General features: G+C 40.6%; 2 protein-coding genes across 3 annotated transcripts; one reads left to right on the top strand and one right to left on the bottom strand.

Annotated features, from left to right (window-relative positions):
• The first annotated feature begins 440 nt into the window (after positions 1–440).
• On the top strand, positions 441–6073 carry LOC136829693 (transcription factor ETV6-like). Of its 2 annotated transcripts, XM_067088491.1 has the most exons (6): positions 441–874; positions 1614–1773; positions 4031–4279; positions 4519–4620; positions 5043–5238; positions 5697–6073. In XM_067088491.1, the coding sequence occupies exons 1-6, from the start codon at positions 692–694 to the stop codon at positions 5812–5814; spliced, it is 1008 nt and encodes a 335-aa protein (XP_066944592.1). In that variant the 5' UTR covers positions 441–691; the 3' UTR covers positions 5815–6073. The 2 variants fall into 2 exon arrangements, with proteins under 2 accessions (XP_066944592.1, XP_066944593.1); XM_067088492.1 differs by lacking the exon at positions 4031–4279.
• A 4231-nt stretch (positions 6074–10304) lies between these two features.
• Positions 10305–13965, bottom strand: LOC136829999 (ETS-related transcription factor Elf-3-like). The gene is made up of 4 exons (XM_067089174.1): positions 13812–13965; positions 11310–11597; positions 10925–11026; positions 10305–10531 (listed from the first exon to the last, which is right to left on the bottom strand). Exons 2-4 carry the CDS (start codon positions 11593–11595, stop codon positions 10305–10307), a joined length of 615 nt encoding a protein of 204 aa, XP_066945275.1. The 5' UTR covers positions 11596–11597; positions 13812–13965.
• Positions 13966–22238: the final 8273 nt, after the last annotated feature.

The raw sequence follows: 22238 nt of genomic DNA, 5'->3' as shown, positions 1-22238 counted from the left end.
AAGACAGATCTTAGTTCCTGGCACATAAAATCTTTTGAGGTTCTCAGTCACCGGTCTTTGGTCACTCGAGAAACATGTCACGTGAAACGAATAAATTAAGCATTGCTAGTTTCGTCCAGAGGTCTTCCCGGGCTGGTTCCATTCCTCTGCTTCTGCAGGATGTCAAGATTCTCCGGGAATGACTTCAACCACTTCAGATTCGCGTCACGTAACGCAACACATTAGATAGGCTAATGGGCGAACGTTCTATCAGTGACTCAAAGGGAGTCCCCGAAATACTGTATTTAAGGCAGAGGGCGACTCCAGGTGAAGTCAGAAGTCCTACGTTCGTCCTCAGTGTCGGGTCTCAGAAGGTGGTGGCCTCAAAGAGAAACTTACCTACTCAAGAATACAAGAAATGAGAGCAGCCCTTCCAGTGAGTTAATCAGATTCCAGTTAGGCTGAGTGTAGATGCTGTTAGACCCGCCTGGGATTAGTGACATTTGCCTAAAAGATTCCAGGAACTGAAAGTCTCCCACCCACTTCCAGTGGGAAGGTTAAGAATCCAGTTTGACTGAGTGTAGAAGCAGTTTAACCCACCTGGAATTTGCCCAAAAGATTTCAGGAACTGAAAGTCCCGATTCCAGATCCCAGTCTGCCTGAGTGCAGGAGCTGCTTAACCCACCTGCAATTCGTGAATATTTAGACTGCGATGGAGTCGAGTCAGCTGAACCTGTCCACCTGCCACAACTGGCTAGGGAACATCGACTTCGACGTCATGCGCAAGACCTACCTGGAAGAAGAAGAAGAAGAAGAAGAAGACACCAATGGCGCCTTCCAGGTCGAGAATCCAGAACGAGCGGAGGGAGACTCGACCTTCAACTGGTGGGAAGAGGTGGGTTGGTGAATCTTCAAAAAACCATATTCATTTACTTATTTCTCAGTGACCCGAGTGACCTCTCCTTATCGGGGCATGGGAGGAGAATCCTCTGTCTTTTAACTCTGACCTCGAATGACAGACTCGGCTGACAGCGACGGGAAACAGACAGACAGACAGAGAGAGAGAGAGAGAGAGAGAGAGAGAGAGAGAGAGAGAGAGAGAGAGGGTAGTAAGAGACGGTCGTGGGACCAACTTCAACCGAGATGAAACTAGGAAAATTGACATTCAAGACTTCTATTTCTGGCTGTGAATTCAAGGGCGCTTATTTCTGAGGCAAAGAATCCGATGAATGTTTGTTTGTCAATAGTAACCAGATGAAGATGATAATATTCTTTTGAGAAATATGAAAACTATTGAGGTCATCTGAAGCCAAAGTTATGAATTATAAAACGAGTGAGTGAAAATATATAAATGTCATAATATTTTCATACATTATATTTTCTTTTTTACTTACTGACCTTCGATTTATTCATTCATCTCAAGCAAATCGAGAGTTTCTCAATACTGTCATCTGGACGCAATCACGAGCCGCCATCTTAATTATTCTGCTTGGAACCAAATCAGTGATTTAATTTATTCCTTTTGGTAACTCATTTCAATAGAGAGAGAGAGAGAGAGAGAGAGAGAGAGAGAGAGAGAGAGAGAGAACTCTCCTACTCGAAAATCTAACGTTCTTCTTCTTCTTCTTCTAAAGGATTGCGAAGTCTGGTCACAAAATTTCGACCCCACGGGTTCGAATCTCCCCGCAGACGCAGACGGAAGCCAACTGCCCGAATATATCTCAACGAGAATTCCCTCCCACGTCGGCAACGGGTCCAGTGATACTCTGGACTTGAAACCACCCTATTTATTAGGTAAGACGCGAAATAACTTATATTATTTATTCTTTAACTTATAACCATTGTTCCTAAACCCCTAGCTGTGCCATAGCCTAAGAAATTCGGTTATGTGGGATGCGGTTGCTGGCCTATGCCCTTCTCCAGTCTACAGCTTTGACTAGCTACCAAGTACCTATAAATATCGTTTTTACTGATGAATATGACAGATTTATTCAGTAAATAGGCTTCAGACATTATCCCCCATACAGGATCGATTGTGGGCTGTATTCAGGAAGGCTAGTAACCACTGGACCACGGAAACCACACCCAGATCTTAAGCATAGGCCTATTCTTTCTTATTTTTTCTTAGGCTGGGAAAGATTTTCCTTGGCAGATAGACAAGAACAAGAGAATTTAAATGGGCCTATTCCAGCCATTATATCACTCAATTCACCTACTTTGCAACTGGAGAAACCACACGCATGGATTGTGGGCATAGGCCTACTTTTTTCATTAAATTTTTCAAGCAGGGGAAACATCATGAAATTAATAATCAATAAAAGTTAAAATGTATCTTAGCACAAAACCCAAGTCTCAAAGCCTACTGAACCGATGCATTTCAGGCCTACCAGAACTGACCTTCAACTCCTGAGGTAATCTCTTCTCCATTTTCCTCTCAATATCTTGTTTCCGTCATCATTCCGTTCTGTGATGACGTCATTCGCAATACAGCAACTTGTTAACATTGTAAACAAGGTATTCAAAGCGATAACTGCTTAACTAATTGCTTTTTGCGTTATATGAACCCGATGTAAGCATTGACAGCCATTCTGGGGAAAAACTATAATGTTTATATAATTTTCAAAATAATCTATTCGTTATATATTGTTCAAATAACGTAGAAACACTTTAACGAAGTATCTGGATAGAACGAAAATAAATGCACTTCACACAGCGTGACGGACGTACGTTTTCGGCGCACACGCACACACTCAAGGTTGAAACCAAACTAATCGTAGCATCGGTTTGCTAAAAGAACGAGGTAAGGTCGTGACGTCATCGGTCTGCCAAGGGGAGTAGCTGCGACCTACATTGTTTATTTATATATTATTAGATTTATTTAGCTTTCAGAGGGAACATTTTCCTTCAATAAGAATAAAGTATGAAACAGATTTTGTTTAAGCACGGAGAAAGAACAATTAGCGCCTGACTTAAACAGCCGAACAACAAAAGAATTGGGGTAGTTTGCACTTGTTAAAAACTTCCTTATAATTATTGCATTATTATCGACAATGTTACTCAATAATAAATCTAATTGAAACTACTTTTTGTAAATATTAATATTTTCAGAGTTTTTAATTCAAAACTGTTTTGAAAAATGTGAAAGTAATTAGAGTTTAAAATTAACATTACTTCAACAAAGTCTCGTCACTGTATATCTGGTGTTTTTACCAATCTGTCAAAACATTATAAAAATATTAAAGTTTTTTTCCTGTGCCACGATTGACAACAGTCTCACTGGAAAAGCCCAGAAACCCCGGGTTCGATCCCTTGATGAACTCATGGCTACAAAGGTCATGATTATGGCAACTTCATAAAACCTGGGTTCGACTCCCTGGCAAGTTAAAGGGTAGGAAGGGCATAGGTGTAGCAACTTCATCCTAAGAGTTTGGAAGTACAACTTACTGCGTGGCTTTATGGCACACTGTGAGCATTGCTAAGGGTTGTTTGCATTGCTTTCTATCTTATTTTTGGGACCATTTTATCTTGGGTCTTTGTGCTTGGCTGTTCAACTTCTCAAGTTTAGGTGAATTTGATTTTTCCTTTTATTTATAAAGAACTTTCCTGGCTATACAGAAGTGTTTTAAATGATTCTTTATTATTATTATTATTATTATTATTATTATTATTATTATTATTATTATTATTATTATTATTATTATTATTATTATTATTATTATTATTATTATTATTATTATTATTATTCTGAAGATGAACTCTATTCAATTGGAACAGACCCACCAAAATGGCTATTGACTTGAAATTCAAGAAGCTTCCAGAGAATATTAAGGTGTTCATCTGAGAGAAGTAACAGAAAGCAAAGAGAAATGCAGAAAGAGAAGATCTGTTACTAAAAAAAAAAAACATATAAATGAACAAATAATAAATAAATAAGAATGTAAGTCAAATATTAAAATACAAGTTGAATTGTATTAGGGTAGTAATGCATTGCATTAATAATAATAACAATAATAAATCACAATAATAATAGCCATTCAACCTCGCACACCAGATATGGATAAATACCAATCAATCTGGGAGACAGGAGATGCATTTGGGCATTGCGGTGCTGCCCTTGGATCAAGCACTCTTAATGCCCCGTACCCCACCAGAGAATCCCTAGATGGAACCTGGGCCCCATGTGACCCTCTGGACCCAGACCCTTCTGCTGACCAGGACTGTTTCGGTGACTCTGCGTTGGAAGAAATCCTCCATCATCTGGGAGAGGGAAGCGAAGAGACGCCCTACGATGTTGCAGAAGGTCTGGTGTTCCTCAGGGAGCCTGCTTTGCTGGTTAAGGGTGTGTCTTAATCCTCTAAAGGAATCTGAGCAATTTGAGTGAGGCTAATTCTGGATGAAATTGGTGAATTCAGAGTTAGGGACCCTTTTCACACATACACCCAATGAATAATCGGTTTTCATGCTTATATTTATTCTGTCCAATACTTCTGAGAACATATTTCTGCAAATATCTTTGCCTTAGTGAGTTATTTCTTTCAGATGACCAACTGGAATCTGCTGGACCAACGTACACAGTCGATTCCCACCAAATTCCAGCCAGTGATGTCCTGGTCAAGATGAAAGCATCGCGTAAGCACAGAGGTGAGGATAATGTCCAGTTGCTCTTCCTCCTCCTCCTCCTCCTCCTCCTCCTCCTCTTCTTCTTCCTTTCCAGTAGTAAGAATCTGAGAATTTGAATGGATTCATAATCTGTAAGCTATGTCACTCTACTACTGAAATAATCTATAGCTGTTCCACCACTCATACACAGCCTGTCAGTTCTTGCCCACTGTAGAGGGTACCTAAAGCACTACAGTGGGCCTTAAACAGCACACTGTAGTCAGTCCAAGAGGGGTCTCTGCCTGTTCAGTGTTCCTTCTTGTTCCTTCTAACTCAGCTGTTCGACTCCTTTAGCCTGATCTTGCCCCAATTTCCACCACTCAGGTGAGATCTCTGAAAACCTAAAATGTCTCTCAACCATTTCGTTCAACTTCGAATAACTTTGTTCTTCTCCTCTTCTGCAGTTCGAGGCCCCAAGAACTGGGAGTTCCTGATGCGTCTGCTGGTCGACCCCAGGACTAACCCGGCCCTCATCGAGTGGGAGGACGAAGGACAGGGCATATTCAGGCTCAGGAACCCGAAAACCATAGCTCAGATCTGGGCGTCGAGGAACGGGAACTCGGGTGACCTGTCCTACAACAATTTCGCGAGAGGACTCAGGTGGGTTTCAGAGGAAGCATTTTTTCTGGTGAGGTCGCTACCCTTACGCCCTCCTACACCTTGATTGCAGACCAAAACAGTCTATTTATTTTTTATTATACACCTTACTGCTTAAATTATCCATGGGACAATTCTATTTAAGAGAGTTTAAATCGTTGTTAATCGGTTCCGATATGAAACCTGGGTCTTCTTGCTGTTTGTCACTCTAACAGCTGAACCACACGGCCCCAAACTTAAAGAATATATTAGGGTTTATAATGAAAAGCTTAAGGTTCATTTTAAACACTTTTTCATCCTTTTCTTCACTATTCTCTGAAAGTGTCCATAAACCATAAGTCAGGAAACCAAGAAGAAGAATGCCAAGCAATTTCAAAAAAGCTCTCTTGTCACTTTGACACCATTTCCACAAATGCCACAAGCCATTCCAGACATTTACAGCAGGTCTCTTGTCGTTCCAGGCACCATTACAAAAAAGGAATCCTCATTCCCATTCCCGAGAGGCAGCTCGTGTACCAGTGCGGACAGAAAGCGTTGGAATTCCTCAGTCAAATCAAATGTTCGCAAGTTCCTGCGTGACTGGATGGAGAGACCAGGCATAACGGGAATACAAACACACGCACATACAAATGAAATGTACATTTTAACATTTGTAAATAATGAGAAATGTCACGACACTTGTAATAATTGAAAACCTTCGAATGAAGGTACAAAAGCGCTTGCATTCACGCTCCCAGTCCTCAGTGTATGACTTGTCAGCCTAAAAAAACAAATAATAAATAAACCAATGAGTACCTGATTAATATTAGAAAGAGTGTTTTAATAAATATTTTGAAGAGACGTGCAGTATTTTATGTGCCCTTGGAGTGAAAATTACTTCTTTATTTAGAAGAGTATTAAGCCTAAGGGCGTCTCTATAACAAGAGATTTTATGCTTTATTTAGTAGTCTGATTACATTTGATTCTCTCTCTCTTTCTCTCTCTCTCTCTCTGAAAACGACACATTCATTACGAAGCTGTGTATCTCTCCTCACTCTATCTTCTTGAGGTTCTCTTCTAATTTAAAGAACAGAAAACGTAAGAATTCGAGAGAAAACGTGAAGAATTTTTTGACGCTCACCAATATATATAAGAGAATGAGGAGCGGAAATGTGACATGGGCGTACTTGGTGTGATTAGCCATGGGTGATTTCCTGCCCGTTGTGGATCATGAAATTTGGGCAATCTTGCAGTTTAGGGGTCATCCAAATTCCTTGCATTACGTCAAGCAGTGGTTCCGGACCTTTTTTTTTGGCAGTGACCCCAAATCTTGTCCATATTAGCCATGGCGACCCCTGCCCTCTGAAACATTTTTTTCTCATATAATTATGCTCATGGAAAATTACATGCAGAGATTTTAGTTTTCCGTAAAAGAAAACTATTGCGCCGGATTTGTCCGTCCGTCCGCACTTTTTTCTGTCCGCACTTTTTTCTGTCCGCACTTTTTCTGTCCACACTTTTTTCTGTCCGCACTTTTTCTGTCCGCACTTTTTCTGTCCGCACTTTTTTCTGTCCACACTTTTTCTGTCCGCACTTTTTCTGTCCGCACTTTTCTTTTCTGTCCGCACTTTTTTCTGTCCACACTTTTTCTGTCCATCCACTTTTCTGTCCAAACATTTTTCTGTCCGCACTTTTTCTGTCCGCATCTTTTTCTGTCCGCACTTTCTGTCCCACTTTTTCTGTTTTTTCTGTCCACTTTTTCTGTCCACCTTTTTCTGTCCGCACTTTTTCTGTCCGCACTTTTTCTTTTTCTGTCAAAGCACCGAAAGAGAGATCTTTTTCTGTCCCACTTTTCTTCCACACTTTTTCTGTCCGCAGAGAAACTGTCCACACTTTTTCTGTCAGCCCATTTTTTCTTTTTTTTCCGCACTTTTTCTGTCATAACACTTTTTCTGTCCGCACTTTTTCTGTCCGCTTTTTCTGTTTTTTTCTGTATAAACTTTTTCTTTTAGGCGCATGACTTTTTCTGTCCGCCCTCAGATCTTAAAACCTACTGATGCTAAGGGCTGCAAATTAGATGTTGATCATCTACCCTCCAGTCATCAAACGTACCAAATTGCAGCCATTTAGCCTCAGTAGTCTTGATTTTACTTAAGGTTAAAGTTAGCCATGGTTGTGCGACTGGGAAAGATACAAGGCTAGGCCACCACCGGGCAGTGGTTAAAGTTTCATGGGCCGCGGCTCATACAACATTATACCGAGACCACCGAAAGATAGAGCTATTTTCGGTGACCTTGATTATAGGCTGTAGCAGCTGTACAGAAAACTCGATTGCCCCGAAGAAACTTCTGAGTATTTTTTAGTTATTTTTAAAATCTCTGCTTTTGTAGGAGATAAACTGCTCATTCTTCCATTGCTTTCCACGATTCAATAAATATTTGATAGATCTGAGTGCTGATCTTGACTTTGTAGGTCAGTAAGGGCGTCACCATCTGGGGGCTGTTACTGCCCCCAGACTCAAGAAGGGCAAGTTGCCTCAACTTGCCCCCTCACCCCACCAAGCCCCAAGAAGTAACAGTAGATGGTTTCCATTATTCCTATCAAATTTTTTGTCATCACATTAAGTCATATCTTTATGTCTATCTATTTTATGTGCTTCAAAAAGCACATAAAAAAATAGCCAAAAATCAAAAAACCCCCAGGTGATTAGGCTTGCTTTGCTCGCCAAACCACCTGGGCACTCCCCCACCATCAAAAATCTGAAATGACGTCCCTGGGTCAGTGGTTCTGAACCCCAGGGTTGACTGAAAGTTGGGGGCCAAGCCATTTCAGTGAGTCCCTTAAAATCCTTGGGGTTCAAACTTCATGGGCTCATTATCTCCCCAAATTTCTTATAATAATAATAATAATTATTATTATTATTAGAGAAAATATTGTATTAAGAATACATAATCCATCAATATCTAAGCAGAACATTATAGTGCCATAGAACTTTTCTTCCTCCACAGGGGTAAATCATAGCCTAATAATGCATTTAATTTTATATATCATGAAACAGAAACATTTTGGTTTCCTTTATGCTACTTATTGATTTGTTTCTTTCTCGTGGTTCATTGTTATGCAGATGTGCTACTTGCATTGATAAACAAGCACAACATGGGCTGAAGGAACTTCGGCGCAACCGAGTTTTCTGTACAGCCGCTACAGTGTATAATACTGAGGGCCACGGAAAACAGATCTCTCTTTCGGTGCTCTTGGTATAATGAAGTATGAGCCGCGGCCCATAAAACTTTAACCACTGCCCGGTGGTGGCCTGGCCTATATCGTTGCTAGAAGCACGATTATGGCTACATCTAACCTTAGATAAGATAAAAACTAACGAGGCTAGAGGGCTGTAATCTGGTATGTTTGGTGATTGGAGGGTGGATGATCAACATACCAATTTGCAGCCCTCTAGCCTTAGCAGTTTTTAAGATCTGAGGGCGGACGGAAAAAGTGCGGATAGGTAAAGTGTAGACAGAAAAAAGTGCGGACAGAAAAAAGTGCGGACAGAAAAAGTTCTGACAAAAAAGTGCGGACAGAAAAAGTGCGGACAGAAAAAAGTGCGGACAGAAAAAAGTGCGGACGGACGGACAAATCCGGCGCAATAGTTTTCTTTTACGGAAAACTAAAATCTCTGCATGTAATTTTCCATGAGCATAATTATATGAGAAAAAAAAAATGTTTCAGAGGGCAGGGGTCGCCATGGCTAATATGGACAAGATTTGGGGTCACTGCCAAAAAAAAAAGGTCAGGAACCACTGCTTGACGTAATGCAAGGAATTTGGATGACCCCTAAACTGCAAGATTGCCCAAATTTCATGATCCACAACAGACGGGAAATCGCCCATGGCTAATCACACCAAGTACGCCCATGTCACATTTCCGCTCCTCATTTCTATTATATATATTGGTGAGCGTCAAAAAATTCTTCACGTTTTCTCTCGAATTCTTACGTTTTCTGTTCTTTAAATTAGAAGAGAACCTCAAGAAGATAGAGTGAGGAGAGATACACAGCTTCGTAATGAATGTGTCGTTTTCAGAGAGAGAGAGAGAGAGAGAGAGAGAGAGAGAGAGAGAGAGAGAGAGAGAGAGAGAGAGAGAGAGAGAGATAGAGAGAAAGATAAAATGTAATCACAGACTACTAAATAAAGCATAAAATCTCTTGCTATAGAGACGCCCTTAGGCTTAATACTCTTCTAAATAAAGAAGTAATTTTCACTCCAAGGGCACATAAAATACGGCACGTCTCTTCAAAATATTTATTAAAACACTCTTTCTAATATTAATCAGGTACTCATTGGTTTATTTATTATTTGTTTTTTTAGGCTGACAAGTCATACACTGAGGACTGGGAGCGTGAATGCAAGCGCTTTTGTACCTTCATTCGAAGGTTTTCAATTATTACAAGTGTCGTGACATTTCTCATTATTTACAAATGTTAAAATGTACATTTCATTTGTATGTGCGTGTGTTTGTATTCCCGTTATGCCTGGTCTCTCCATCCAGTCACGCAGGAACTTGCGAACACCTGATTTGACTGAGGAATTCCAACGCTTTCTGTCCGCACTGGTACACGAGCTGCCTCTCGGGAATGGGAATGAGGATTCCTTTTTTGTAATGGTGCCTGGAACGACAAGAGACCTGCTGTAAATGTCTGGAATGGCTTGTGGCATTTGTGGAAATGGTGTCAAAGTGACAAGAGAGCTTTTTGAAATTGCTTGGCATTCTTCTTCTCGGTTTCCTGACTTATGGTTTATGGACACTTTCAGAGAATAGTGAAGAAAAGGATGAAAAAATGTTTAAAATGAACCTTAAGCTTTTCATTATAAAACCTAATATATTCTTTAAGTTTGGGGCCGTGTGGTTCAGCTGTTAGAGTGACAAACAGCAAGAAGACCCAGGTTTCATATCGGAACCGATTAACAACGATTTAAACTCTCTTAAATAGAATTGTCCCATGGATAATTTAAGCAGTAAGGTGTATAATAAAAATAAATAGACTGTTTTGGTCTGCAATCAAGGTGTAGGAGGGCGTAAGGGTAGCGACCTCACCAGAAAAATGCTTCCTCTGAAACCCACCTGAGTCCTCTCTTGAAATTGTTGTAGGACAGGTCACTCGAGTTCCCGTCCCTCGACGCCCAGATCTGAGTTATGGCCTTTGGGTTCCTGAGCCTGAATATGCCCTGTCCTTCGTCCTCCCACTCGATGAGGGCGGGGTTAGCCCTGGGGTCGACCAGCAGACGCATCAGGAACTCCCAGTTCTTGGGGCCTCGAACTGCAGAAGAGGAGAAGAACAAAGTTATGCAAAGTTGAACGAAATGGTTGAGAGACATTTCAGGTTTTCAGAGATCCCACCTGAATGGTGGAAATTGGGGCAAGATCAGGCTGAAGGAGTCGAACAGCTGAGTTAGAAGGAAAAAGAGGGAACACTGAACAGGCAGAGACCCATCTTAGACTGACTACAGTGTGCTGTTTAAGGCCCACTGTAGTAGGTACCCTCTACAGTGGGCAAGAACTGATAGGCTGTCTGAGTGGTGGAACAGCTATAGATTATTTCATGAGTAGAGTGACATAGCTTATAAGAAGAAGAAGAGGAGGAGGAGGAGGAGGAGGAGGAGGAGGAGGAGGAGGAGAAGGAGGAGGAGGAGCAACTGGACATTAGTCTCACCTCTGTGCTTACGGGATGCTCTCATCTTGACCAGGACATCGCTGGCTGGAATTTGGTGGGAATCGACTGCGTACGATGGTCCAGCAGATTCCAGCTGTTCATCTGAAAGAAATAACTCAGTAAGGCAAAGATATTTGCAGAAATAATTATATTCTCAGAAGTATAGGACAGAATAAATATTAAGCCTGAAAACCAATTATTCATTGGGTGTATGTGTGAAAAGGGTCCCTAACTCTGAATTCACCAGTTTCCTTTAGATTCAGCCTCAGGTTGGTCTTAATAATTTAGAGGATTATAAAAGGGTCCCTAATTCTAAATACACCAATTTCATCCAGAATTAGCCTCATTCAAATTGCTCAGATTCCTTTAGAGGATTAAGACTCACCCTTAACCAGCAAAGCAGGCTCCCTGAGGAACACCAGACCTTCTGCAACATCGTAGGGCGACTCTTCGCTTCCCTCTCCCAGATGATGGAGGATTTCTTCCAACGCAGAGTCACCGAAACAGTCCTGGTCAGCAGAAGGGTCTGGGTCCAGAGGGTCATATGGGGCCCAGGTTCCATCTAGGGATTCTCTGGTGGGGTACGGGGCATCAAGAGTGCTTGCTCCAAGGGCAGCACCGCAATGCCCAAATGCATCTCCTGTCTCCCAGATTGATTGGTATTTATCCATATCTGGTGTGGAAGGTTGAAGGGTTGTTATTATTATTGTTATTATTATTAATGCAATGCATTACTAATCAAATACAATTGAACTTGTATTTTAATATTTGACTTACATTCTTATTCATTTATTAATTTGTTTATTTATCTGTCTTTTTTTTAGTAACTGATCTACTCTTTTTTTATTTCCCCTTGCATTCTGTTACTTCTCTCAGATGAACACCTTGATATCCTCTGGAAGCTTCTTGAATTTCATGTCAATGGCCCCATTTGGTGGGTCTGTTCCACATGAATAGGGTTCATCTTTATCTTCAGAATAATAATAATAATAATAATAATAATAATAATAATAATAATAATAATAATAATAATAATAATAATAATAATAATAATAAAGAATCATTTAAAACACTTCTGTATAGCCAGGAAAGTTCTTTATAAATAAAAGGAAAAATCAAATTCACCTAAACTTGAGAAGTTGAACAGCCAAGCACAAAGACCCAAGATAAAATGGCTCAAAAAATAAGATAGAAAGCAATGCAAACAACCCTTAGCACTGCTCACAGTGTGCCATAAAGCCACGCAGTAGGTGGTACTTCCAAACTCTTGGGATGAAGTTGCTAAACCAATGAACTTCCTAGCCTTTAAGTCGCCAGGGAGTCGAACCCAGGTTTTATGAAGTTGCCATAATCATGAACTTTGTAGCCTTTAATTCATCAAGGGGTCGAACCCGTTTTTTCTGGACTTATTCAGTGAGAATGCTGGCTATCGTAGCACAGGAAAAATACATTTAATATTTTCATAATGTTTTGACAGATTGGTAAAAACACCAGATACACAGTGACGAGAATTTGTTGAAGTAATGTTAATTTTAAACTCTAATTACTTTCACATTTTTCAAAACAGTTTTGAATTAAAAACTCTGAAAATATTAATATTTACAAAAAACAGTTTCAATTAGATTCATTATTGAGTAACATTGTCGATAATAATGCTATAATTATAGAGAAGTTTTTAACAAGTGCAAACTACCCCAATTCTTGTTCGGCTGTTTAATTCAGGCGCTAATTCTGTTCTTTCTCCGTGCTTAAACAAAATCTGTTTCATACTTTATTCTTATTGAAGGAAAATGTTCCCTCTGAAAGCTAAATAAATCTAATAATATATAAATAAACTATGTAGGTCGCAGCTACCCCTTGGCAGACCGATGACGTCACGACCTTACCTCTTTCTTTTAGCAAACCGATGATACGATTAGTTTGGTTTCAATCTTGAGTGTGTGCGTGTGTGCCGAAAACGTACGTCCGTCACGCTGTGTGAAGTGCATTTATTTTCGTTCTATCCAGAAACTTCGTTAAAGTGTTTCTACGTTATTTGAACAATATATAACGAATAGATTATTTTGAAAATTATATAAACATTATAGTTTTTCCCCAGAATGGCTGTCAATGCTTACATCGGGTTCATATAACGCAAAAAGCAATTAGTTAAGCTGTTATCGCTTTGAATGCCTTGTTTACAATGTTAACAAGTTGCTGTATTGCGAATGACGTCATCACAGAACGGAATGATGACGGAAACAAGATATTGAGAGGAAAATGGAGAAGAGATTACCTCAGGAGTTGAAGGTCAGTTCTGGTAGGCCTGAAATGCATCGGTTCAGTAGGCTTTGAGACTTGGGTTTTGTGCTAAGATACATTTTAACTTTTATTGATTATTAATTTCATGATGTTTCCCCTGCTTGAAAAATTTAATGAAAAAAGTAGGCCTATGCCCACAATCCATGCGTGTGGTTTATCCAGTTTCCGAGTAAGTGAACTGAGTGATATAATGGCTGGAATAGGCCCATTTAAATTCTCTTGTTCTTGTCTATCTGCCAAGGAAAATCTTTCCCAGCCTAAGAAAAGAGAAGAAAGAATAGGCCTATGCTTAAGATCTGGGTGTGGTTTCCGTGGTCCAGTGGTTACTAGCCTTCCTGAATACAGCCCACAATCGATCCTGTATGGGGGAAATGTCTTAAGCATATTTACTGAATAAATCCGTCATATCAGTAAAAACAATATTTATAGATCCTTGGTAGCTAGTGAAAGCTGTAGACTGGAGAAGGGCATAGGCCAGCAACCGCACCGCATATGACCGAATGTCTTAGGCTATGGCACAGTCAAGGGTTTGGGAACAATGGTTATAAGTTAAAGAATAAATAATATAAGTTATTTCGCGTCTCACCTAATAAATGGGGTGGTTTCAAGTCCAGAGTGTTACTGGACCCGTTGCCGACGTGGGAGGGAATTGCCGTTGAGGCATATTCGGGCAGTTGGCTTCCGTCTACGTCTGCGGGGAGATTCGAATCCGTGGGGTCGAAATTTTGTGACCAGACTTCGCAATCCTTTAGAAGAAAAAGAAGAAGAACGTTAGATTTTTTAAGTAGGAGAGTTCTCTCTCTCTCTCTCTCTCTCTCTCTCTCTCTCTCTCTCTCTCTCTCTTCTCTCTCTCTCAACAACGAGTTACCAAAAGGTACAAATTAAATAATTGATTTGGTTCCAAGCAGAATAATTAAGATGGCGGCTCGTGATTGCGTCCAGATGACAGTATTGAGAAACTCTCGATTTGCTTGAGATGAATGAATAAATCGAAGGTCAGTAAGTAAAAAGAAAATATAATGTATGAAAATATTATGACATTTTTATATTTTCACTCACTCGTTTTATAATTCATAACTTTGGCTTCAGATGACCTCAATAGTTTTCATATTTCTCAAAAGAATATTATCATCTTCATCTGGTTATTATTGACAAACAAACATTCATCGGATTCTTTGCCTCAGAAATAAGCGCCCTTGAATTCACAGCCAGAAATAGAAGTCTTGAATGTCAATTTTCCTAGTTTCATCTCGGTTGAAGTTGGTCCCACGACCGTCTCTTACTACCCTGTCTCTCTCTCTCTCTCTCTCTCTCTCTCTCTCTCTCTCTTTGTTTGTCTGTCTGTTTCCCGTCGCTGTCAGCCGAGTCTGTCATTCGAGGTCAGAGTTAAAAGACAGAGGATTCTCCTCCCATGCCCCGATAAGGAGAGGTCACTCGGGTCACTGAGATATTAATAAATGAATAATGATTTTTCGAAGATTCACCTACCCACCTCTTCCCACCAGTTGAAGGTCGAGTCTCCCTCCGCTCGTTCTGGATTCTCGACCAAGAAGGCGCCTTTGGTGTCTTCTTCTTCTTCTTCTTCTTCTTCCAGGTAGGTCTTGCACATGACGTCGAAGTCGATGTTCCCTAGCCAGTTGTGGTAAGTCGACAGGTTCAGCTGACTCGACTCCATCGCAGTCTAAATATTCACGAAGATCTGGTTAAGCAGCTTAAACTCAGGTAGACTGGGATCTGGAATGGAGTCTTTCAGTTCCATCTTTCAGGCAAACTGGTACACTCAGTCAAACTGGATTCTTAACCTTCCCCCTGGAAGTGGGTGGGAGACTTTGAGTTCCTGGAATCTTTTGGGCAAATGTCACTAATTCCAGGCGGGTCTAACAGCATCTACACTCAGCCTAACTGGAATCTGATTAACTCACTGGAAGCTAGCTCTCGGTTCCTGGAATCTTGTATTGCTTCCCTTCTGATCCACCACAAAATCCAGGCGACGAATATCGATGGTCAGCCAAACTGGAACCAAACTAACTCACTGGAAGGGCTCCTCTCAGTGGTGTTGCGTTACGTGAGGCAAATCTGAAGTAGCTGAAGTCACTCCAGGAAAATCTTGACATCCTGCAGAAGCAGAGGAATGGAACCAGCCCAGGGAAGACCTCTGGACGAAACTAGTATTGGTTAGTTCATTCGTTTTACGTGACATGTTTCTCGAGTGACCAAAGACCGGTGACTGAGAACCTCAAAAGATTTTATGTGCCAGGAACTAAGATCTGTCTTGTTTTCTGTCGTGTTATTGATTTAGGATCATTATTGTTTTGTAAATTCTCTTCTGTCTATCTATCTGTCTATCTATCTATCTATCTATCTATCTATCTATCTATCTATGTATCTATCTATCTATCTATCTATCTATCTATCTATCTATCTATCTATCTATCTATCTATCTATCTGTCTATCTAAACCATCTCTCTGCCTACAACCAAATTATAAACAATACAGAAAGGTCGTAAGTGCAATTAACTGGACATGGCTGGCAGATGGAAATGCAGTAGGCAGTTCCTTACTGATACTCTTTTGAAGGCTTGGCATCTTCTCGGATGGGTGACCAGCCCCGAATACCAGATGCTAAAATACTTCCGGAACCTCTGGCCATTTAATTGACGCTGGCTTTGGCCGTTCCTTGGATTGGTAACCACAAATTCAGGGCGTGAATTAAAAACGCACGACCGACCATCAGTGCAAAACTTGGTGTTCAGAAAAGTTAGTGAAGAGTGTTTGTGCGTGTTTGTGTGTGTGTGCATGCGTGACGGACACACAGCACATACGCGGGGATTCACTGGCTGACGTAACTGGCGCCGGGATAGCGACGGGGGAACACAAATATCTCGAAGTTCATTTCTGAAGGTCACGTGTGACAGCTTACGCCTAGAGAGAGAGAGAGAGAGAGAGAGAGAGAGAGAGAGAGAGAGAGAGAGAGAGAGAGACTATAAAGGAGAGAGAGAGAGAGAGAGAGATAAGAGAGAGAGAGAGAGAGAGAGAGAGAGAGAGAGAGAGAGAGAGAGAGAGAGAGAGACTCTATAAAGAGAGAGAGAGAGAGAGACTCTATAAAGTCCTGAGAGAGTTTTTGAGAGAGAGAGAGAGAGAGAGAGAGAGAGAGAGAGAGAGAGAGAAAGACTATAAAGGAGAGGGAGAGAGAGAGAGAGAGACTCCATAAAGGAGAGGAGAGAGAGAGAGAGAGAGAGAGAGAGAGAGAGAGAGAGAGAGAGAGAGAGAGAGAGAGACCCTATAAATTAGAAAGAGGGGAGAGACTCTATAAAGGAGAGAGAGAAAGAGAGGCTTTATAAAAGAGAGAGAGAGAGAGAGAGAGAGAGAGAGAGAGAGAGAGAGAGAGCCTTGCCTGGGAAAGATCCCCGGAAGCTTTGTGACAAATATACCCTAACTGTGACGTTCTCAAACTCCCTTTCCTGCTTCCACGGACTCATTGTGACCCACTGCGCTGTTGCAAGTGTCCTCTCTCTCTCTCTCTCTCTCTCTCTCTCTCTCACTCTCTCTCTCTGTCCAGCTTTCTCTCTCGCTCTCCCTCCCTCTCTCTCTCTTTCTCTCTCTCTCTCTCTCTCTCTCTGGTGATTTGAAAACTCTCTGGGATCGGTATCTCACGGAGCATTGAAATCACCCACAGAGAGAGAGAGAGAGAGAGAGAGAGAGAGAGAGAGAGAGAGAGAGAGAGAGAGAGAGAGAATAAATGAAAGGAAACAATTAAACCTAACTGTGGCCCATCACAGTCGAGTGACCACCAGGTACACAAATCCCTCGGGGTTCAGCAAACGGGAATCGAACCTGTTCAACTCGATAAGATTGCGAGTCTCATAACCTCTGAACCACGATGTTGTCAGTTCAGCAAAGTTAAACAAAAAACGCTGATGAGTCTGGCCAGTCCCTGGACTGGTTACCACACAAACATGCCAGATGACAGAGTTTGAAGTGAATAGAAAGTGTAGACCACTGGACTCGTTCCTTACCAACCAGCGACGTTCAGTTTATACCAGAGGGGGTGCAGTGATTCATACGTGTCTGAAACAAGTTCTATTTTCGTCTGGAATTCGTCTATTTTTAGGGAAGGGGTGTGGGGATGGGTGGGCCAGTTTCCAGAAATATCCAGCAGGTATATGTTCATTAATTATTCTTATTATGTCACCCGTGTACCTGTAGGAAATAGGGTACGTGTAAAGAACAAGTTCCATACTCGTATGAAATTCGTTCATTTTCGTCACCTCTTGTACAGGACGTGTACAAGTTTTCCGCTTTCATGACTCACTGGGGAAAATGGGGCTTTGTATATGTGCGTCTGTAGTGAGTACACGTATCTGTGTGGGTTTCTGTCCTTCTTTTACCCTTAAAAAATCCTCAAATCCTTCTCCATATCTGTGTGGAGTTATAGTTTCTGCATCCTTCCTTTTTCCCTTAAAAAATCCTCAAATCCTGCTCCATATCTGTTTGGATTTATAGTTTCTGCATCCTTTCTTTTTCCCTTAAAAAAATCCTCAAATCCTTCTCCATATCTGTGTGGATTTATAGGTTCTGTGTCCTTTTTACCCTTAAAAAATCCTTAAATCCTTCTGTAATCTTTGTGGATTTATAGGTTCTGTATTCTTTTTACCCTTAAAAAATATTCAAATCTTTTGGATTTAACATTGCAAGAAGCTCATTCGGCTATTTAATCCTTCTGAGATTTATAGAGTTAAAGGGAGAAAGTTTTTTTAATTACTAACTTTTTTGTTAATTTGAATAATTTTTTATCTGTTTTTTTAAATTGTTAGTTTCAACTTAAACATTTTATTTGCTCAGTTAAGGCGGTTAATTTTATCAATTTCCTGCTCTACAAAATTGTTTTTGAAATGATTATTTTTAAAGATGATTTTTAAAATAGTTATTTATAATCAGATGAATAACAAAATTAAGCATTTTAACTTAGTAAATGAACTTGTTAAGCTGGAACCAAAATTGAGAAAAGAAAGATAAAGAAGGATTTTAACCGCGTTAAAACGTTTTGTTCAATTTGTAACTAACAAAATTATTGAAATGTTTAAAATAAGTTTTTTTAGATTAATAAACCTAAAAATTTTAACTGAGCAAATAAGTCTCTTAAACTGAAACTAACAATTTAAATAAAAGTAGATAAAAAATTTAACCCGGTTCAAGAACTGGTTGAATTTGAAACGGAGCAAAATCATTGAAAGAACCGAAACAAAAATGTGAAAAAGAATATTAAGAAATTACTTTCGACTTTGCTAGAAAAATTATTTCAATTCAAAACACTAACAAAGTATTGAAACTTTTATTTTTAAAATAACCTATTTTTTTTCGAAGACTGCACCATGCTAAAGTTAACAAGAATATTCACCAGTCAAATTTATCTTTTAAGTTTTCTGTCCGCCCTCAGATCTTAAAAACTGCTGAGGCTAGAGGGCTGCAAACTGGTATGTTGATCATCCACCCTCCAGTCATCAAATATACCAACTTACAGCCCTCTAGCCTCATTAGTTTTTATTTTATCTAAGGTTAGATTTAGCCATAATCGTGCTTCTGGCAACGATATAGGCCAGGCCACCACCGGGCAGTGGTTAAAGTTTTATGGGCCGCGGCTCATACACCATTAGACCGAGACCACCGAAAGAGAGATCTGTTTTCGGTGGCCTTCAGTATTATACACTATAGCGGCTGTACAGAAAACTCGGTTGCGCCGAAGTTCCTTCAGCCCATGTTGTGCTTGTTTATCAATGCAAGTAGCACATCTACATAACAAAGAACCACGAGAAAGAAACTAATCAATAAGTAGCATAAAGGAAACCAAAATGTTTCTGTTTCATGATATATAAAATCAAATGCATAATTAGGCTATGATTTACCCCTGTGGAGGAAGAAAAGTTCTATGGCTCTATAATGTTCTGCTTAGATATTGATGGATTATGTATTCTTAATACAATATTTTTCTAATAATAATAATTATTATTATTATAATAAGAGATTTGGGGAAATAATGAGCCCATGAAGTTTGAACCCCGATGACCCATTGAAATGGTTTGGCGACCCAACTTTGGGTCGCGACCTGGGTTCAGAACCACTGACCCAAAGTCAAGTATTTATTGCATCATGGAAAACAATGGAAAAATGATCAGTTTATCTCCTACAAAAGCAGAGATTTTAAAAACAACTAAAAACACTCAGAAGTTTCTTCGGCGCAATCTAGTTTTCTGCACAGCTGCTACGGCGCATAATGAAGGCCGCAGCAAATACATCTGTCTTTTGGTGGTCTCCGTATAATGCTGTATGATCCGCGGCCCGTGAAACTGTAACCACTGCCCGGTGGTGGCCTAGCCCATATCTTTGCCAGACGCACGACCATGGCTAACTTTAACCTTAAATAAAATAAAGACTACTGAGGAGGAGGCTAGAGGGCTGCAATTTGGTATGTTTGATGACCGGAGGGTGAATGATCAACATACCAATTTGCAGCCCTCTAGCATCAATAGGTTTTAAGATCTGAGGGCGGACAGAAAAAGTGCGGACATAAAAAAGTGCGGACAGAAAAAGTGCAGACAAAAAAGTGTGGGCAGAAGAAAGTGCGGATGGGCAGACAAAGCTGGCACAATAGTTTTCTTTTCAGAAAACTAGAAACGAGCAGTTTATCTGCTCGCAGAAGCAGAGATTGTAAAACAATCAAAGGGAATAAAGGGGGAATTAAACAAACAAAGGGAATAAAGGGGGAATTAAACAAACAAAGGGAATAAAGGGGAATGAAACAAACAAAAACACCTCCTAGAGGACGAGGACCCATAGAATGCTGGGAAAATCGTCAATCTTCATTCTGCTTCTGTGAGCAGATAAACTGCTCATCCTTTCAGATTTATCAAAAAGTGGCTACTGAAGAGCAAGAGCCCGTGCCAGGTTCCTACCTGGTTCCCCGAGGTTCCTAAGCACTCGCTCCACAAACACAGGTGCTTCTGTTGCAGATCTGTCCAAAGAAGAACAAACACAAGCAAAGGAGCAGTGAATTTGAACCCCATTACTTTTATTTATGTCATGAACTGAGTTAGAGACGCTCTTAGGCCCAATACTCTTCTACATAAAGAAGTGATTTTCACTCTAAGGATACATAAAATACTGCACGACTCTTCAAAATATTTATTAAAACACTCTTTCTAATATTAATCAGGTACTCATTGGTTTATTTATTATTATTTTTTTTAGGCTAACAAGTCATACGCTGAGGACTAGGAGCTTGAATTCGAAGGTTTTCAGTTCCTATAAATGTCGTGACATCTGTCATTATTTGCAAATGTTGCTAAAATATTCCCGTTAGGCCCAGTCTCTTCATCCAGTCACGAGGGAACTTGCGAACACCTGATTTGACTGAGGAATTCCAACGCTTTCTGTCCGCACTGGTACACGAGCTGCCTCTCGGGAATGGGAATGAGGATTCCTTTTTTGTAATGGTGCCTGGAACGACAAGAGACCTACTGTAAATGTCTGGAATGGCTTGTGGCATTTGTGGAAATGGTGTCAAAGTGACAAGAGAGCTTTTTTGAAATTGCTTGGCATTCTTCTTCTTGGTTTCCTAACTTATGGTTTATGGGCACTTTCAGAGAATAGTGAAGAAAAGGATGAAAAATGTTTAAAATGAACCTGAAGCTTTTCATTATAAAACCTAATATATTCTTTAAGTTTGGGGCCGTGTGGTTCAGCTGTTAGAGTGACCAACAGCAAGAAGACCCAGGTTTCATATCGGAACCGATTAACAACGATTTAAACTCTCTTAAATAGAATTGTCCCATGGATAATTTAAGCAGTAAGGCGTATAATGAAAAATTAATAGACTGTTTTGGTCTGCAATCAAGGTGTAGAAGGGCGTAAGGGTAGCAACCTCACCAGAAAAAATGCTTCCTCTGAAACCCACCTGAGTCCTCTCGCGAAATTGTTGTAGGACAGGTCACTCGAGTTCCCGTCCCTCGACGCCCAGATCTGAGTTATGGCCTTCGGGTTCCTGAGCCTGAATATGCCCTGTCCTTCGTCCTCCCACTCGATGAGGGCGGGGTTAGCCCTGGGGTCGACCAGCAGACGCATCAGGAACTCCCAGTTCTTGGGGCCTCGAACTGCAGAAGAGGAGAAGAACAAAGATATGCAAAGTTGAACGAAATGGTTGAGAGACATTTTAGGTTTTCAGAGATCTCACCTGAATGGTGGAAATTGGGGCAAGATCAGGCTGAAGGAGTCGAACAGCTGAGTTAGAATGAAAAAGAGGAACACTGAACAGGCAGAGACCCATCTTAGACTGACTACAGTGTGCTGTTTAAGGCCCACTGTAGTAGGTACCCTCTACAGTGGGCAAGAACTGATAGGCTGTCTGAGTGGTGGAACAGCTATAGATTATTTCATGAGTAGAGTGACATAGCTTATAAGAAGAAGAAAGAAGAGGAGGAGGAGGAGGAGGAGGAGGAGGAGAAGGAGGAGGAGGAGCAACTGGACATTATCCTCACCTCTGTGCTTATTGGGATGCTCTCATCTTGACCAGGACATCGCTGGCTGGAATTTGGTGGGAATCGACTGCGTACGTTGGTCCAGCAGATTCCAGCTGTTCATCTGAAAGAAATAACTCAATAAGACAAAGATATTTGCAGTTACACAGTATGTCTTCAGAAGTATAGGACAGAATAAATATAAGCCTGAAAACCAATTATTCAATTGGGTGTATGCACGAAAAGGGTTCCTGACTCTGAATTCACTAGTTCCCTTCAGATTCAGCCTCAGGTTGGTGTTAATACTTTAGAGGATTATAAAAGGATCCCTAATTCTAAATTCACCAATTTCATCTAGAATTAGCCTCACTCAAATTGCTCAGATTCCTTTAGAGGATTAAGACTCACCCTTAACCAGCAAAGCAGGCTCCCTGAGGAACACCAGACCTTCTGCAACATCGTAGGGCGACTCTTCGCTTCCCTCTCCCAGATGATGGAGGAT

The sequence above is a fragment of the Macrobrachium rosenbergii genome, chromosome 45, assembly GCF_040412425.1.
Source record: "Macrobrachium rosenbergii isolate ZJJX-2024 chromosome 45, ASM4041242v1, whole genome shotgun sequence".
Taxonomy (NCBI): Eukaryota; Metazoa; Arthropoda; class Malacostraca; order Decapoda; family Palaemonidae; genus Macrobrachium; species Macrobrachium rosenbergii.
Note: the sequence above shows the minus strand (reverse complement) of the source record. Positions and strands in the feature narration are given on the sequence as shown.